The following is a 20,159-nucleotide window of genomic DNA, read 5'->3' as shown; positions in this document are numbered from 1 at the left end:
GATACAAATTAACGATGTCCCCCTACTCTACCCAACCTGCCCAGTCCCTTGATGAGACCCATCTGAACAGCTCTAATTGTGAGAGGTCATGTGCCGGGATAAATGATGGCGTTCTCGGAAGTACTCATGACAAATGGGACATGTGAGCTTCTCCTCCCGTCTCCTCTTGCTCTGGGATTCAGTTGAAGAGTATTCTTTTTTGTGATGTGACCGCATGTGGAAGACTAAATCGGAAGTCATGCGAAAGGACAGGTTGCATTTGGCACACCAGTTCTGGGCAGCCACTCCAAAGGATGTGAAGGTGGGGGGAAGAAGAGTCAAGGAGGAGGAGGTGGAGGTGGAAGAAGAAGTAGTGGTCGTATTCTGTAACTGTCCTGCTTGCTTGTGCCATGGTTCTGAGCTATAAGGGAAAACATTTCCCCGAATGATGCTAGTCTGCAGCATCTGAGCATTACACAAATCACTGACAAAGAACTTGGAATTGAGAAGAGTGCTGCAGCACATGATGTCTGTGGTGGCGATGAAGCCAGACAGCTCCCCCAGGCTCTTTGGTGACTCACTCATGGGATGAGAAGAATTTATTGCCACTCTTTCTGCAAGACATTTACTGGGCTTGCTGAAAGCACTTTTCTGCTCTCCTTGGCCTCTGGCAGGCCACACAAAGGAGAATGCACTACCGGAGGAGTTCAGCAATGCCTCCTTTGATACCTGCTCCTTACCAGTGGGAACTGTGCCATCCTCCTGGTCTGACTCTTTGGGTCTCTCATTCTTCAGCTTCTCCTTTGTCGTCCTGACCTCAGTGAAAGCGCTCTGCTTCTGCTCGAAAGCCTCCTTCCTAGCTGTCTGCCTTCCTGAACTCGGCTTCCAGAAAGAACCAGCTGGTGCATGCTCTCCTCCAGCCTCTTCCTTGCCCCCACAGTTGTGTTCCTCACTCAGATTATTTGTTTTCTCCAACAACACGGTTTTCCTGCTCCTGTTGTTCTCAGCCTCTTCTGATTTTGCTCTCTTTTCTCCAGTCAGACCACGGGCATCATCTTTGCAAGCTGTCATTTTGACCTCTAGATCCTTTGCCAGGCTGTGGAAATTCATGTTCTGCTCCACTAAGGTGCCTTTTTCACCCTGGAAGTTCCTCCATAGGGCACTCTTCTCTGGGATGCACAGGAAGCGGACGTGGGACAGATAGGAATGCTCACATCTGAAGACTCGGTTGCATTCTTGGCATCTCATCTCTGCAGAAAGAGACAACAGATTATGAGTTTTGCCAACTTAGAATCATGGGTGGATGCAGATCCTGACCATGTCATTGACACAAACAAAAACACAAAAGTATCTCTTATGTCATTCAAGGTGATACATGGTAAAGCTAAAGTCAGAGTGAGATCCTTTGCTGTTATGGAAAATGATTCGTGTCTGTTTGCCTCCATGTGCTACTTGCAGAAATGCTTCCATTCAGCCCCTTCAGCCATGTTTGAATTTGATAATATTGCCAGTACGCAATAGTCTAGATAAAACCATAAAAACTTTGGGACTATACTACTGCATTCTCCATCTTTACTAGAGGATAAATGTTTATTTCTCTGCCACCCATGTATCTCTCACCCGTGTAATGACGGACTAGAGGTGGCGTCAAAGATTTTGGCACAAGCTTCTGATTTCTGCAGAGGATACTCTGAAAGTTTAATACATTATACAAATCATTTGATGCTAATGCCTAAAGCTCTTATTCATGCTCATTTGGCAAACTGTTCTATGTCTCAAGGCATAGATGCCTGTGGCATAGAAAATATTCAATGTGAAACAACGTCAGTCATGAGCTGGAGAAATGGGGATGTACGTTAGCATAATACCATCTCTTTCTTGCCTTCAGATGGGACATAACTCTGTGACCAAGAAGCATACTGCACATCTTAACCATTGTTATGCATCCATGCTCCAGCATTCCACAACATGCAGTAATTTGTAAATGCAAATGATGGCAGAGAGCTCCTGAAGTCTAGGGTATATAGAAAAATTCACAAATTGGCTGGAAAGAATTGGAAAAACCTAAGCTGTAGACTTAGTACAGTATAGATCATCATTTCCCAAACTACAGAAACTGAGCTTATTGTGTAACAGCTGTACCACTGTTGGTTTCAAGTCTTGCATCTAAATACAGTGTTTCTTGTACAGACAGCACTTTGCCCTGACAAATTCACAGGGCTGATACTGTGTGTCTACATAGAAGCTAACAGAATATGCTGAAATCAGTTAAAGTGATTTAGTGGGTATCTGCTATAAATGTATTTATATTGATTTAATAGTAAAATACGTTATCACATAAACTATCCAACCTATATCTATTACAAACAAAGCTTTATAAGTTACGTTTAACTCCAGAAAAGGGAATGTAGAAAAAGGTTTCTTCCACTTTGACTAGATCAAATTTTGAAGCAAATTTCTTCATGCTCTGTGCCTCCAGCTCAAACCCCAAAGCAGAAGGTCTGACCTGTTAACTGCTGAGGGTCTAGACAGCTTTTATTTCCTGTATGACAGGATCAGCATGTACTAAATGAGTTGCAGGCTCACTTCAGTCCTCAGTGACCTCTGCACGTCCAGCAGTCTGGAACTTACCATTCTGGGGACTCTGAGTTTTTATCTCATTGAAACCCAAGAGACTGGAAAGCTCTTCATCATACCAGACAAGTAGCTCCTCATTTTTGTTGATTTTCCTGGTAGAGCGATAATATAACTGACTGTTTTCTAAGTAAGCTTCCAAGTTTTGCTCCTTGCTATTGGCAGCTGCTTGTACGAGCCTCATCCAAGGCAGTCCTGTAGGACTGTGCACAGACGTGACATCTACCTGTGGGACAGAACACATAAAAGGGGAAGTTTCAAGTTCTGGGAGCCAAAATAGATGTCCAACAAATTCAAGAAAAAAAGTCTTTTTTTTTACATCACACAGAGCCTGTGCCAAAGCGGTGAGCCCAATCCTTATACATATGTGACCAAAGTTGCGGTGGGGAGAAAGATCGGGAGTTAACAACCTAATATTAAGTCTATTGCTCAAATTAAATTTTCCTTCTGTATACATGTTACAACACAGTGCTCAGTTGCAAAAAGGCTTTTCTCCACAGGGCTACTGAGTCCTTTAGTTGCAGGTTGACCACACTCTGGAAATATTATAACTGTAAAACATTTCTTTTTGTCTTCCTTGTTCAGTGTGTGGCTCCCATCTTATTTAATTGATTGCATTTGGTTTGAATAGGGAATGATTTATTTCTTTATAGGTTTTTTCCTTGGTGTTTACCACAGCAGAACTATGTCCTCTGCAGTGTTTGAAAGATGGGGAAGATTTTCATAGCTGGGAGGCTGAAACAGAGGGTGATCAAGGGCAACATTTACACACATAAAAAGCCTCAACTAATTTTTGAAGCACTAAGTCATTGTTTTGAAAGGAAGAAGTTTGGAAATGAAAAATGTCTAATGACAAGTATGATCCAAGTTTCACCCCAAGCAATGTATAGCTCTTTGTTTTCCACTAATTGCAGGATGGCCATTCATTGGTGTTTTGCATCAGAAACAGTATTTAGGTTGTTTATTTCTCTGTTTTTAACTCAGTCTGACTGCTACTTACCAAGAAAAGTATGGCTGTAATAGTCACTTGGATATGGAAGGAAACATTAGGAGAACATTAGTATAAAAGTTAATTAGTATGAGGGAGAAAATAAATTTGCATGCTCCATAACTGGTTCTCTCAGAACAGCATGGTAATTAACAGTGATTGAGAAATCTTGAAGCCTGACAGCAACACAAGCACACCCACCCACAGACACAGTGGTTGCGACTAATAGCTATGACAGAGGCTGTCATTTATTAGTTTTTGTGTTTCAGAAATACCAAGAACCCACCCGGAGCTCTAACCAAAGTCAAAGGGAACACAGCTCCTCCAGGAACCAGACCTCCAGGGCAGGAGTTGAAAGAGCTCACAGGAGGAATCAAGGGCAGAACAGCAGACCTGGGTGCACTCAGCTTCAATCGTGAGCCCACTATGGCTTTTTCTCTCCCTGGATTGGCAGTCCCTCAGGTGAATTGTTTGCATCCACACATGAGGGAAAGGCTTTACTGCCCAACAGGCTGTACCAGAGTGCTGTGAAGATAGTCTGGCTTCCCTGATACAAGCTGAAGGAGAAAAGTGAGAATAAGTCTGCTCCTTGGATCCAGGAGGCAAAAGCATGAAAAGCTGCAAGGGGCAGAGGAAGTCAGAGGAAAGGATAGATTTTATAAAGGACTAATTTACTTTGCATGAGTAAAACATTGGCTGGAAAGAACCACCTGTGCCAGTGGTTGCACAAGCATAGAAATTGGCTCAAGGAGCTCAAATTAGGGCCTCCAAGTAGATGAGAGGAAAAAAACAGAGCTCCCTTTGAACTAAACATAAAAGCCTAAGAAGATGAAAATCTTTTTGGAAATTATATTCTCCAAAGCCCTGCTGAATTGCTGCTGAACTAGGGTGAGCATGAAATTCAGCTGCAGAGAATCCAGCCTATCCTTTGTCCCTGTGTTTTTGCTATAGCCAGCATATCAATACCCATTTCTTGTTTTCTCTTCAGTGCCATGACAATATTGTGTCATTGTGATTGTATCATTAATTAATTGTCTGCACACAGAGTTGCAAGCTAAACAATAATTCCTGATTTCTGGAAGGTTTAGTTTTAATTTTGAGAAGCAAAGAGGATATGGGGCCAAGGGCTGCATCTGAAATAGCTACTTGCACACAGTTTGATGCATTGACTGACAAAAACAGAGATCAGAGTCAGTTCAGACATTCAGTGCCATGCCTTCATAACAACTCCTAACTCATATGCAGCAAAACTCTAAAGCCCTCCCACTGCAGGTCTGTTCCAGTGTAGAAACTCTTTGAGATTGTTCCTTGACTCTACTCATTCTAAAACTCCCAGGAGGAGTATAGAATTATTCGATAGAGTCTGATCTTAGGAGGGTTAATTCTCCAGAGAGCTGATAGTTGTCCTGAAGCACTGATAATCCAGCCTGAGCAGGCTAACTTGTGTCAGGGACTCAAATGAACAGTCAGCAAAAGTCTGAAGCCTCTTTGTCTTTTTCTTGATTTCTTTAAAGCAAAAACATCAAGCAGATATCTCCAAACAGATACATCTTCCATACTACACATTCTGCCTGGAATTTCTCTAAACTACAGAAAACTTAAAAGAATCAGTTATTTCTTTACATGGTGTCCCTGTCTTCATCTACACCAGTGACGACTGAAATGCACTCCAAGACCCTGAAGGCTGAGATAAGATGCCAGCAGGAGAAATAAGCATTGTCCAAATGAAAACATCATGATGAACAGTGGCTACGGAACAAAATATTTGGGAATTAGAAATTGAGATTAAACAGATTAAAATTCACTCCATCACTATCCTGGGGCTCCTGACCTCCCCAGTATGATGGTTCCTTTTGTTTCACAACCCCAGTTCAGTGGCTTTCCTGCAGTAATTTCAAACAGCAGGTGCAATGCAGAGTTATCTGAGGTAACTTCAGCTGCTCCGTGTACTAATAGTAGTAGGATGTGGCTACCTGAATAATGTGTGGGCCAGCTGCCTGATTGACATCTTTTACACATCATACTAAAGTCACTGCCAATTGTAGTTTTACTTTTATGGGTAACTGAGAAAATCAGATTTACAGTGCCTCCTAGTAAACCTCCTGTGTTCTTTGTAAGGAGAAAATCTGAGCGAGATAAGTGAAGATGCAAAACTATTCATCCCTCTTTCCTCCTGCTTGCAGTCAGTGCTGAAGCAGGTCGTCAGTCTTGAGCACAGAAACAGGACTTTGTATTCTTCCTGCAAAGGCAACAGTTTTCATTGAGGTTCCCCCGGTCTACAGCCCATAAATCAGCAACGCATCATCTGCTTCTCCCTTTTGGAGGAGCTGTTAGTTGTGCTGAACAGAGATAAAATCTACCCCTTACAAAGTCAGGATGCTGTAAACCTGAAGGATGATGTAACTCTGTCTGATAGGACTAGCATCAAGCATTGCTTTTCCCCACCTTAAACACATAGTGGATGGTCCGTCTATCAGAACACTTGAGGGCAATAAAAGCTACAGTGTCCAGCAGGGTGTTCTGCAGCATGCACGGGCCAAAAACAGCTTCTTCAGGAATGTCTTGTGTGGTGTGAACAGTAGCCAGTGTATCCGGGAAATGGTGATGCAGAAATCTGTTGTCACTTGTCCAAAGGAATTTAGGCAAAGATGTGAGTTCCATCATAAACCTGTAAAATAACAAGAAGTCACACTTGGAATACAGATGATAATGGAAGGAGACATCACTACTTAAAATATAAAGGCTTCTAGGAACTGCAGGTGAATAATAAGAGCATGCCAAAACATTGTCGGCTGGAGTTTACAGCTTTGTTAACATCTCATTCAGAAAGGGAAAAGCAACTTTGTAGTAAACCAAAACATGAGATTTGTAAACAAGTTGATTACATTTTTCTGGAACAGTCAGACTGTCCAGGAGCCCAGCTGCTCTGCACTGCTACTCCCCATGGCCAGGAATAAGAAACATTGGGAACAGTAAGCTAAATTTTCAACCAGTAGAATTTTGTATTTTCTTTTCCAGTATATTCTCAGGTAACCTTACTTATTACTGGTAGCTTGCAGAATTGTGAAGAAAGATGAGAAGGACAGCAACAATAAAAAAAAAGCAGATGTAATCTGAGATAGGTTTTGAAAAAGTCATGTTCTTTTGTTTGGAAGCGTGACATCAGTCTAAGTACTCAGGTGCACAACCAGGAGTAAACTGAGTGTCTGCTCAAACTGAATGCACAAAATCTCTGTTGACTGACACAAGGATTATATCCTTCCCTTCTCAGAATGTACTTAAGATAATAGTTATTAGCTGTTGTTAGGAAAATCAAATCAGATTATGACTCTTGCCATTAGCATAATATTAGGAGAGATTGGTGTGCTCAGGGGGTTGGATTTTCTTGCCCTGAATGTCGAATATTAAATCTTTTCAGTGCAGAGGCGATTTCTGCACTATACACCTCAATCCAAGATATGTGTATGCAGCAAAGATGTAGTTTTGTGTTATTTGCCATTCTGAGCTTCCCTAGGTTTTTAATGAAGATATTGCCATCTCCTGCTCCCAGATGGAGGACATGAAAAAACCCTAATTTATGCCATCAAGAGCTGGATCAGGTCCATTAGGCACAGAAAATTAAAGAGAACAGCAACAAGCCCTGAAGAGGCCTTAGCCTAATAAACACCGAGATAGAAGGGCTGAAGATCCAGTCTAATCTTTCTCATTCTCTGCCAGCAGAATTGATTTGTTACTCACTGACTCGTGACTTAAACTGAAGTGATATAATGTGCTCAGGAGAGTTGCAGTGATTTAACTAAATCAGTTTCTAAATCAGTATCATTAATTCAGAATAATGTCCTCCTCATAGGCAAGGTCTGAGCCCCCATCCTGGAAATAAGGAAATGCATGTTTACGTATGCAGAAAGTAGTGAACCTCTGAAGGATGAAGGTCTAAAACAGACAAGCAAGACAAAGAGTGGGAGGTAAAAGGGTAAAAAACTTGTCAGCTGACTTGCCAGATATTAGGCCTTAAGAGGAGGATAGAACAGGACTCTGCTTTCAGGTACTGATGAATTTTATTGCCTGGTTTCCCAATAACCTGATAAAGTCACTACTGGTGTAAGAACAAGATGATGTCTTCTGTGTGCACATTTGTACAACACAGGATCTACCTAAATGAACACAATGAATTCCTATGTTTGTCTGTTTCCATTTAAGCAGTACTGATTTTTAATAAATGGAGTGAGGCCATCTTTTAAAAATAATAATAATGCAAAAAATAAAAGCTCCATACCATCGGAAAAATAAATTTGAGATCTAAAATGCTTCAGTGTACCTCTGCACAAGAAAGCATTTAGAAATAAGTTACAAGCAAAAACAATCTCTTTTGTAAGAGTCTGCATTTGGTGAATTCTTAATCCCTTCTAGCATTATTTTATTTATCCACTTACAACTTTAGAAGGCAAACCCTCTCTCCTTTCTAATTCATCCAAATGTCTCCATGTATGTAGGAGAGTGTTGTACATTAGCTATCTCAGCGTCCCTTCAGAGGAAGCTGAATTTTCTGTTTTCTTTGATGCCCTCAAGACTGAATTTGCAGGACATTGCTGAGGATGCTGCATGCGAGCACACCCATGTCGGAAGGGGATGGGTCACTGACTGTGCTGTCCCAACCTCCTCCAGAAATCCCCACTGAGGTATGGATACTGGGCTTGAAGGAATATAGACCTGATTCCAGCCAGGTCCTGCTGCCTCGTATCTTTCCCTGTTTCAGCAGGCATCAAAGAGCATAACCCATAAACCCCAGCATGACAAGAACTATTTCTCCAAAAACTGACAGTGTGTGGACACCAAGTCTCAGATTTACATGCAACACCACCACCTAGTGATTTCTTCCAGAACAGACGTCCCACAGAGTGACTGACAGAGAGGCAGGACAGGCCTCAGCGCTGCTCCCCACTCGTGTTTTGCTGCCCACAGGGTGGAAGCGAAACATCAGCATGGCTGCTCTGCACTCCTTGGTGCCAGTGCAGCCACTGGCAGTGCAGTGCGTGCCACCTGCCTGATGCCCCTGGTCCTGCCCCCCATCCCGAGTGCTGAAGGGCTTCCATACATCCCAAAAAAAGGGCAGAAATCATTCCCAGGTGCAGCAGCCTTTGCCTGCTCTTGCTGTCCCACTGGGCTGCTTGCAGATAATTCTCCCTTCTGGGAGAAAATAAATCGACACACCTTCTGTTCCATTAAATTCTCCTGAATTGAGGGGATGCAGGAAATGGAAGGCAATAAGGTGTATCAGACCACTAACATACCTTTCTTCTATCCAAAGTCAATCATGTATCAAACTCAACAAGCCTTTGTGCTTTGCTTGTTTTCTAAATGACTTGTGAATTAGTCACAGATCTGATGGACAAAAAAATCCCCCAAGTGACATTCCTCACATGCACAGCAGGGTCAGCTCTGGGAAAGCTGCAAAGAGGACATAACATGGGTACAGAGCAAAGGAACTCGTTCCTGTGAGTCCTGTAGCAACTTTCTTCACAGGGAGATCAAATAATTTGTTGAATGCACCACCTAGTGAAACATCTCAGCATAACACTGAGGCTTCAGACAAAGAGACAGCAGCACAGGAACTCTTGACTAATTCCAAATCCAGACCCAATGTGTTTCACATCTTTGCCAATGGCCCTCATAGTTTGAATGAAGATATGATCATTACGAACCTACAATGGGAGCTGCAGTGAGAAGTGGCAATGGTTCACAGGCTGGCTGGCATTTGTCTTTGGTAGACTGAACTGGAAGTATTGCTCACATTCTTCAAAGGAAGCAAAGGGTGGAGAAAATGATCACAATCAAGAATTCTTCAATATTTCATGAATTTTTTGTTTTCTCCTAAAATGCCAGGAACTCCCGAGGTTGGCATCAGACCTTCATTTCCTTCCATTAGCTTCCCGTCATTGCTGCCTATACCTCTGCAGTACAGTCACTACTTTCTTCTCTGCTTGATGCACATACACCTGCAAGCACTTGGAATGATGAGACTCCTACTGATGACTTAACCACTTATTTTCCTCAGCTGGCCAACCTCCTATCTTTTATCCTCATATGCTCCTTAGACACCACCACCCCTGGCCCTTACCTTGAGAGATGTGCTCTTCTCACCTCATTCCAATACTTAAGGAATAACAGCTGCACGCAAATCTTCAGTGACCTAAAAATCCCCATGAATGTTGTCCTGTACCATCAGGACTAGCATTACGTATGGGTGAAGACACACTATGTTAAAATCATGCCTGTTTTATGTTACCAATTTCAACATTTGGCTAACTGATTTAAGGAGAAGCCATTCTTCTGCACTCTCTCACAGATTTGCTCACTGTTTTGTGCATCTGACAAACTCACTCCTCTGCTGCATGGAAAAGTTGACAGAACTCTGTCATAAATCTCCTTGTGAAGGTCATATCTTCAGCTCTGTACTGTGCAGGCAATTATACCCTTGCCTCAAACAGGCAATGCTGAGAGTGCCTTTGCCTCCTAGAGATACAATCCCCCTCACACAACATAATCCTGCTGCTCTCACTCATGTTCTGCATAAGCAGTTCCTATTCCTCTGGGCTCACCCAAGCACATATCTGAAATGGTGACATAAATTGAATATTTATAATGCATTAGTAGGACATTAGAGTCAGATCACCTGTTAGACATGGGGGTATTCTCCATATTCTATCTGTCATACATGAGAATTTTCATATGGATGAGTTTAGGGACTTGCAGTTTAATGGACTCTTCATCCCCCAGAGAGTATCTGATACACATATACCATGTCCCTGAGTGATGGATTTTGCATCTTTATTTCTGAGGAGTGTGACAGATCTGTCAAACAAAAAGTACCTGTGGGCAGGCAGCTCCCTATGGACTATGCAGTTGTGGATGCTTCATCAAAAAGCACATGAAATAGATGGTGCTCATGGCAACTGCTCCTAGTCTGCTTGCTTCCAGAAACAGCACACAAATTGCTAGCAAAAAGAGTTCAGCCGGATGGTTTAGGGATAGTTTATATCAATTCTATGGCCCTGCAAAGCCAGCTATGATGCTTCAGGCTGGCTTTGCCTATCATCATTGGAAGTATTTGCATCGCATTCCTCCTGCCAAATTTCAGTGTGATTTAGCAGGTATTTCTAGGAGTTTGATTTGAAGATATAGTTCCAACATTTTGCCTTACTCTTCTTCATGTCTACAGAAGACTTCTGTGAACCCATGCTCCATTAACCCAGTTAGTAGAACAGCCTGATCAAAACATAATCCCCTTTCTCCCTTACAGTCCCCTTTTCTCCCTTACTAAGACCCATTCCAGATGTTTTCCCGTACGTCTTTAAAGGGACCATTTGGAATCAGCATACTCTATATGACTTAGCTTCTGTGCAAGTTTGTGCTCAGTATAGATGAGTGCAACAGAGCTCGCATACAGGTGTGACAGTCATGTTTGGACCATTTCTGGACCACCAGAGAGGCATTCTCAAGGTTCTGCAGAAAGGCAGCAGCAGAACTGACAGCAGAGCCTAATGCAACAGTAACTCCTGCAAAGCACAAGGGCAGCTCCCACATCTCTTGACAAGAACACATTCCTAGGGAAAATGAGAGAAGGGTCTATGAATAGCTATAAGCAGATTTTCAGATCCCTGATTTTCTACCACATGGCCTTCAGATGTCACTGCAAGCTCTTCTAAGGAATGCCTGTAAAAGCTGTAAAAAGCTCAAGGGTAGAAACTCTGCTTGGAACACAAACTCCCCAGCCACCTATTGTCATTGGACTGGGCCCAATTTTCCTTGCCACACTGACAACATTGAATTGTGGCATCGTTTTTTGTTTTGTGGCGGTCACAAAAGAAACACGTAGTCTTGCTTAATTTTATCATTGATTTACAGGTGTGAAGGAAACAACTCAGCCATCTTTGCAAGAAGGGAAAGTTTTCAACCAGAACTTGCTTGGTTACTTCAGCTCTTCACAATCATAAATGGAAAGGATTAATAAAGGTTGATTCTCTTAAATTAATTTGATAGAAATACTTGCCAACGTCTTCTTTAATTTCACCTTCACATTTCATTTCAGTTTGATGTAATATGCACGTAGCAGTGAACCTTTCAAAACAATCACCCTACTATGGAAAAAGAAAAAAATAAAACACATTACAAAGATATTCGTAAAAGTTATTGGGAGGATATGACCCAGGGGTTCTGACCCACCCTCCAAAGCCATTTTTACATCTATTCTGACCTGCTTCTGGAGCAAGGATTAACTTGAATTGTAGAGCCCTGCACTTGCCATACTGACATAACTGCAATAAACAAACATTGGAACCATCATTCCCTTCTCCTTTTAACTTACTAGTCACAGCACTGACAGTGTTCTCCCTGGAGCATATAACCTGGCACTCCTGTGGCCACTGCCTAAACTCCTTTTGATTTCAGGTCTGTCAGCCCAAGAAATCTGTGATCAGACGTGCATTGTCATGCACAATAAACTACAGATACTGAAGAACTGAGCTGATGCAGACAGAGTGCTTCTGTCTACAGAATTTGTCATTCACTGTGGTTGTAAGGAACTAAAGATTCTTAACACATGAGGGGAATTCCAGGGAAATCAGAGATGAAAAAGTGAGAAAATCCACTTCCTGAATTTCATACATTTGGTTTCCTTCTGCACAGAGTTTCCTTATCTTTTTATTCATTCTGTGAACTGCAAAGGAGAAGAATCGAAGCTAGAACTGGAAAAAAGTTGGCAGGAAATCAAAGGAAGAAAAGGAGAATTCTTGTTTTAAAAGATATCATAAGTAATTCCAAATACCCCCAAACAAATGCAGAAACAAACTCAACCTGCTTCTTAAATCCATTAAACCACAAACTGAGGAGGTACTGTTAAAGCACAAAAAACCTTTCCCTTTCCCTTAGCTCACTGCTGCAGCAAGGTAGACTGTGCTCCAGCCCTGGCCAGGTCTGGAAGTCTCTCCTTTGGGGCCCAGAGCCTTTCCTTTGCTGCTGAGAAGCCCATATGCGTGAAGAAGGTCATACGAGTGGATGTGGAGACATGAAGCAGCTGCTGCCACCATGTGATGCCTTTCCCAGCCTGGCTGGACTGCACCAAGCTATGAGCTTACTGCCCCTCAGGGAGGTGTTACATCCAAAGTAGAGTACATCAAAGTCTAGGATGAGCTTGGAAGGGGATGAGGTGCTGCTTTTTGTAAGACAGAAAACTAAGCACGTGTCACATTTCTGAGTCTTGACATCCTTTTTATCTTCAAGAAATTGTATTCATTGAATTCCTGAACTCTAAGTATCCTCTTTCATCCTCCCAGTTTCACCAATGGCAAATTGGAATTCTAGCAACGATTCTGCACAGAGATCAGGATCAGCTGGCTCAAGGAAGGTCCACTCCTGCCAGTGTACCTCTTCCAATCCATGTGGAAAGAAGAGTTCAATTAGCAATGATAAATAAAATGCCAGTAAGAGCTATGATTTTTCTTACCCAAGGCTACACTGGGCCATCTTGTGAGTACCTCTTGTTCTTCTGCTCTGACCTCATCCTCTGCACCTCTAGGGCAGTTTGCCTGCACCAGACATTTGGGGGAAGCAGCAGGAAGCACAGCTTTGTATCAGGGAGGAATTTGCTGGCTGCATAGGTGAGATGAGTCTAAAACCAGTGGGGAAAAACTGGGGCTGAACTAGCCTGCTACATGCAAATGGTTTTGCTCAGCATTTAGCTGACCCCAGCTAACTGACCCACCTTCCTGCACAGCAGTTTCTTCTGAATCAGAGACCTCTAAGCTCATTGAAAGCTCACAGTGTTGCTATTCTATTTGCACAGTACCTTCAGGGAGCAGCTCTCCAACTCTTACTATTTTAAGGCTATGTGGTCTTCAGATTGTCTTCCATCACCTGAAACACACAGTACAGGCAATGCAAGCTGACAGCTCCTGATGAGCCATCATTATATCTTGGCTGGATACCCAGTCTAGTGAATCATGAAGCTGCCAAACCTTTTTATTATGAAGTATCCCTCAGACTTCAGTGGGAATAATGAAGAAGACAGAGTTAAAACCTTGCTTCGAAATGAGTAAGTATTTCAAGTTCCACATCTGCCTTCAGCAAGCCTTGTGAGATCAGGAACCACTTGGAAGCACAGATTAAAAGGTAAGATTCCCGTTTTCTTTGATGTTTCCTCTGAAGACAAGGAAAGCCGAAGAAGGCTCTCACCTGATGCATAGCAGCTGCCATGACGATATGCAGAGCTGCCTCTGAAAAAGAGGCAGAACTTTTCCCCCAAGACCACATGAATGCCATTACCATCCTTTACTTGAAGTTCAAGAAAGAAATGTCCAAAGTTCAGTGTCAGATCTAGCTCGGTGAAAACATAATTAAGACTGGAACAAGTTCCAGGAAGGGTATGTGCACTGCCCTGGTAAATTTCATGTGGGAGCTCCACAGCAAGCTCAGCTCTTTGTCAATTATAACATCCTTCTGCCTGGCACTGTATTTGATCTAACGGGCCTTCGTGGATGGTGTTGACTTGTGCAAGTCATTCACAAGTAGACAAAGGGAAATGACTATAGCTCGGTGGTCTGATGCCTTTTAAAGATTTCATTTTTGGGTGCAAGGCACAATGCTGGAGGGCTGACTCCTCACCAGCCTACACAACATCCATGTGCTGCATTGCCCTTACTTACTATTTTTGTTCTTGCATCTTCAAAGCCTAGAACATTAAAAACAGGGTTCCTGTGGGAAACCAGGAGCATGTTGTAGCTCTCCAGTCAGCTTTGAGGATTATTGGCCTGTAAATGTTATGAATTAGCCTCATTTCAGAGCACAGTGTATTTCATATTCCTGCTGGCACTGTGCAGTGGTCACTTCAGAGAATGGGTCTGCTTCCTGCCCTTGCTGTTCTGGCACTGCTCAGTGTTCCGCAGTAGGTACAACACCCCAAAAATGTCACAGGCATTTTGAATTTTACAGGGCACAACCAAGAAAGGAGAGAAAACAAATCCCAAAGTGCCTCTATTTCTCACACTACACTAGAAAGAGCATACAGCAAATGTGTATGTTAAAACAGCAAAAGCATTTCACGGGAAGCAGAACAGAAAAAGTAATGATGCAAATTTTCCTCTGCTATTATGTCCATTGGGGAGACCCAGGTTGTGGCAGTGTGTACTGGCACGTCTGTTCTCACAGAGGCTGAGCATTTCGTCTTTACATGGGCATTGCACGGATGTGCAAACAAAACCCCACTCCCCACTTGCAGACAGAGAACACTGCAAAGCGAGCAGCCAGCACAAGCCAATGCAGCCAGACTGATGTGCCACAGCCACACAGCAACAGCATCTGTAACTTGGGAAAAGAATAACCACCTCTGCTCTCTCCATCCAATTCAAATTCATGTCTCCTTTTCATAGATTACAAGAAATGACTTTATCTGGTTGCTGTGCAAGACGTGGATGGTTCATTTTCATATCACAGTCCTGCTATTTATTTTTGGTAACTTTCAATTTTTTAAAAAATATGATATCTACTCAACAAGAAACAAATATATTGATTTCTGTGTTCATGTGCGTATACACATAAATACAGCCACACACTCACAGTTGTACATATGGCTACATGCACAGCTGTAGGATCTTTTGCAATTTTATATACTTGCCATTTGCATTTCAAGATAAATATTTCAGGAGTAGCCACATTCACATGGTTCATGCTGGAGGTTACTTCAGCTGCACGAAATAACAGCACTTTGTTCTTTGAGCTGATTTATTAACAGCAAATACAGGTAACAAGTGCTGGAGAAGAACCATATTAACAGATTCATAGCATTACAGACATGGAAAAACACACATATGATATGCCAGGATTTAGGGTAAGTCATTTCTTCTGCAAAATCTTCCATACACTCTATAATTCCTCACACTGAATCTATTTTTATATTTTTATTATTACTACTACTGCTACTATTATTATTATTTTGTTCTCTCCCACTCAGTTAATAGAAGTTAAAGTAATATTTTGACTTTAATGCTTCTATGTCTTTGGAGCTTCTTTTTTTTCTTTCAATAAGATGATATTTCTGTCAGGTTCTGCAGAGCAATGCTTTGCTTTGACACAGGGGATGTTCCTGAATCCCACATAAATGTTCTCTCATAAACAGCGTACAACCATTTGGTGTCACTTTACACATTTTCTAAAAAATAAACCATAAATTTAACCTTCCGGTTTTTCTCTTGCTTGACTAAATCCCTCTTTCTATTAGCAATGATACCTAATGAAGAGTAAGTGGAGCTATGAGCACTACGTCTGGCTTTATTGAAAGCCACAAAGAGGGGACAGCTCCACAGCAAGAATCTGTAAATTCCCCAGTTCAACCCACGAATGCAAATGCTTCTAATTTAAGAGCAGCTACATGGAAAATACAGAATTAGTGAAAACTCGCATGACGTTTGCCACTGCCATCTCCCGCAGTAGCACCCATCCAACCACAGAGCAAACGTGATGCTTCCCCCCTTTGTACCCGACTCTGTTCCTACAGAAACCTTTACACAAAGGATTTATAAACGTAAAGACCAAAGTGACATTTCCAAGTGATGACGAGAGCGGTTTCTAACTTACGGAACCAGTAAGAAATTCCTGCTAAGGAGCATGGATATCTTTACACTGGGTAGAAATACGGAGTAGTGTGGAGAGAGATTCCAAAGAAAGTTCATCTGTTTCTTAAAGCGATCAGACCCTAACCAAGCACCCAAAGCCACGAAGGCTCCGACCCGTCGCAGTCAGAAGAAAGAAGAGAGAGACCAAAGGGGCAGCCGTCGCCCGAGCTGTCCGGACGGGGGCGAGGAGCCGGGAGGCAGCGGAGCCCCGCGGGGCTGCCGAGGAGGAGCTGAGGACGGCGGCTCTCCCTCCCGACCCCGCTGCCCGGACAGCTCCGCCGGGGACGCGGACCTTCGGGGCCGCCCGCCCGCCCACTACCGTCTGAGAGCCGCTTCACCCCCTTTGCCCCCTTCTTACCGCCAAGGAGAGCAGCCCGACGGCAGCTGCCCGCTTCGCCCCGCGCTGAACGCTCTCTGCCGCCGGCACCACGGCCGCCCCGGCCCTCCCTCGCCTGCCGGCCCGCCCCCGTATCCCCTCCACCTCAACTCCTCTCACCTCTCCGCGCTCACGGGCTCCGCTCAGCCCTCACTCCAGCAGCCGGCTGCGGCCGCGTCCCCGCGGAGCCCGCATCCCACTCCAGGGCCGCCCCCCCCCCACCTCACACCCCACCCCGCGCACCGCCCCGGCGCGGCCGCGTCCCCCTCCCCGACACCACCGCCGCTCCCCGCCCAAAGCGACCTCCCCTTCTCCCGAGCCCCGCCGCTTCCCCCGCGGAACCCCCCCGGGTAGCAGCAAGGCCGCGAGCAGGAGGTGGGAGGGGTTCCCCGGTGTAACAGTTCGCTGGGAAGAGGACTTTCTTTTAAAGTTGGGGGAAAAAAGGGGCAAAGCCTTTGGATGCGTTCCCGGTGCTCCTTTGCAGCGCCCGACACGGCTGCTGATTGCGGTGCCGTTTGGGGCACCGCGCGTATCGATGCGAACCGTTTAAACGCGAAAATTGGTGCTTCACGGAGAGCACCGGCTGGATGCAAAATGCGGGAATGTAAAATGAGGAATCTGAGGTTTGAAGTGTCTGATGGCACAGCTGGTATGGCAAATACAGCCATCACACGTCTTGTCAGAAGCAAATATTCCCCAAATCCGGACGGCAACATTGCTTTTGAAAGATGTCGTTCCATATAAATGCCTTTAACGCCTGGCAGAAAATCCTTATGAACATGTTGACAAAGGCAATAACCCAGCTTATTTGATTAGTGTCCGCGTAATCTGAATACTGGCCTGTACAGGGAAAAGAAACGTCAGCTCCGTAATGCTTTTGAAAGAACGGATTTGCGCTACAATTAACGAGTAATCTCACACCGATCCTGAGTCACGCTCCACGCGCAGCGCGGGGACTGGAGCCGGAGCTGCGCTCCTCGGGCTGGTCCCAGAGAGGCGGGAGCGGCTCCACCGACCTCAAAAGAGCACCTTCTGGCTGTGGTCAGGGAACCGAGCTGAGCCATTCCAATTGCGGCCCCTGTCTCTGGCGCTCCTACTTTTGCAGCTTTTATTGAACCAACAGCTATGTGGGACTCAGGAAAGGGGCTGAGTGGATCTCTGTACCCTGCAGAGCGATGCTCTGCGGGTGCAGATCCTCCAAGGGGAGCATCGGGAGGGTGCTGGGAAAATGGTTCTTCACCAGAAGGCGGTGGGCATGGAACATGCTGTGTAGTGGTCACGGTGCCAAGTGCCGGAGTTCAGGGAGCGACTGGACAACACTCTCAGTCTCAGCTCTGAATTTTGTGCAATTGGGTGTGGAGCCGGGAGTTGAACTCGATGATCCTCGTGGGTCCCTTTCCAACTCGAGATACTCTGTGATTCTATGATTCTACGATCTGGGGTCGGGCCTTGCAGCAGAGCGAGTCAGTGGCGGCCCTAGATGAGGGACAATGCGCATTATCGGAAAACAGCCAAGGTCATATTTTTCTTTGTAACTTGCTTGGAAGCCTGCTATGGTATTTTACGAAACAACCCGAATCTGAAATGGAATCTGGAAGCCCGATACTCTGTAAGGGGATGTGGGGAGCGCTGCACTGTCAGGAGGTGCCCCGGGACCGAACTGCGGCACAGCCGGAGCGTGATGGAGGTGGGGGGCGGGGGGAAAGAGGGGGAAAAGATTTCTGCTGCCCGGAGGCTGCTTGCTCATTTTTGGTGAATGTCACCAGAGAGGATGTGGGTTTCTTGTATTTCTCCGTGATCTAAGTAATCGCTGGAGCTGAGCTGGCCAGCGCACAAAAGTTTTAAAGCAGTAAGCTCGAGCCATGCGTCCAGCTGGCAGCTGTGCGTAATCCCAGCTGGACAAGCGGCTGAAACCTTGCGGACCCCTTCTCTCGTGAAGTTCCCCACCACTGCCGCGGTCGGATGTGCCTGCACAGCCCAGGAACGGGGAAGGGAAAGAGAGATGCTCAGTCTCTCTCCGCTGAGCAATCTTTATTTTGGACCCGTGGGAAACGGCCAACGGCGCACAAAGCACGCGGGTGCTGCGGGGGGAGCTGAGGCTGGGAGAGGGCTACGCGTCCACCCATGTACATGCGGGGAGGGGAGAGGGGGGCAAGGGTAAGGCCTGGGGTCGCTTTGTGCCATCCCAGAGCGCGCGTCCCCTCGGATGCCGACTGTTCGCGGGGAGGAGAGGGTACTTTTTGCTCCTAAAAACGGCTGTACAGTGCGAGGCGCGGCCGAAGCCCCCCTCCCCCCTCGGCCCCATCAAAGCGACGGGTGTTCTGGGGCAGGACCGGCGGGGCAGCGTGCCAGTACCCCACGGGGGGTCTGATTCCCTCGACCTTGAATCGTGTTCAAAGACATAGGGAGAAATGTCATGGTCCCGGGTCCATCATGCAAAGTGACTCTGCGCTCATCCCTCCCTGTGGCTCTTTCCATTAATTAGAGCTGCAGTGGCAGTGGGGGAGGGAAGAGCGGCTGGAAGGCAGCGGTTATGCAAAGTTTGGAGTCAGCATCCAAATGGGCCGGGGCGATTCTTGGGGGCAGAGCTTTGTAACCGGGCGGGTGGGGTTATGCCGCCGTAAGAAGCACTATTAAGAGATTTTCGTTTCATCACCCTCATTGCCTGCAGGGTATAGTTGCAACTAAGTCAAACTTTTCACCACAGAGACGAAGGAACGTGCTGTTACACGAGAGAGTCGTGAAAACCTGTCTACCTCTGCCCCCCAGCAATCACCACTACAATTGCACTCCGCAACTCAATTTTGCACGTGTGCCCTATCCGCGTCCTTCTCCTCCTCGGTTTCTCACAGCTTTTTGCAATGATGATGCTCATCACTCCCACTACCACTTATTCCACACCGCTCCACCTATGCAGCCCCTCTGCCGCTCGTCCCGGGGGCATGCTGGAAGTAGACCCCCACCTCGTGACCGCGGGGGGGGGGGGGGGAGGGGCGGCAGCGGCGGGGCCGGAGCGCAGCTCTCTCTCTTCCTCCCCTCGCTGCCCCGCTCGCCGCAGCCTTTCCACGCTCGGCATCCCGGAACAGGAAAGTCCCGGTTCAGCTTTCCCCCATAAGATCCTGTCTCCCCCCGCGGCTCCCCTCCCTCTGCCCCTTCCTGCCTCTGGCCTTGCGGAGGGAGCCGCTGCGCTCCGTGCGGAGCCGGAGCCGCAGCCGAGCTCGGGGCGGGTGGTGGGTCGCGGGTCGCTCGGACGGGGCTCCGGGGACCCTGCGGCCGGGCTCAGCCCCCAGCCAGCCACCGGCCTTGAGCCGCAGCCCGGTGCCCGCGGGCACTCTACAGCCTTGAGCCGAGATCCTGAAGTTAGCGGTTTGGTGGTGTGGGTGTTGTGTTGATTTGGTTGGTTTTTTTTTTTTCCTGTTTTGTTTTGTTTTTTTCTTCTTCTCTCTCCTCCCTCGGCTCTTCTCAAGAGACAGACAGGGAGGGGGGGAGGGGAGGAGAGGGGAGGGGGGAAGGAGGA

At 45.7% G+C, this 20,159-nt stretch overlaps 1 protein-coding gene across 1 annotated transcript; it reads right to left on the bottom strand.

Annotated features, from left to right (window-relative positions):
• Positions 1-72: 72 nt before the first annotated feature.
• ZNF488 (zinc finger protein 488) lies at positions 73-8,219 on the bottom strand (the record flags this gene model as incomplete). Its single annotated transcript, XM_079535904.1, has 5 exons — positions 73-1,229; positions 2,611-2,839; positions 6,047-6,269; positions 7,498-7,534; positions 8,216-8,219. 5 exons carry the CDS (start codon positions 8,217-8,219, stop codon positions 73-75), a joined length of 1,650 nt encoding a protein of 549 aa, XP_079392030.1.
• Between the last annotated feature and the right edge of the window lie 11,940 nt (positions 8,220-20,159).

This window comes from Tetrao urogallus (genome assembly GCF_951394365.1).
Source record: "Tetrao urogallus genome assembly, chromosome: 5".
NCBI classification, from domain to species: Eukaryota; Metazoa; Chordata; class Aves; order Galliformes; family Phasianidae; genus Tetrao; species Tetrao urogallus.
This window is presented reverse-complemented; position numbering and strand designations above follow the sequence as displayed.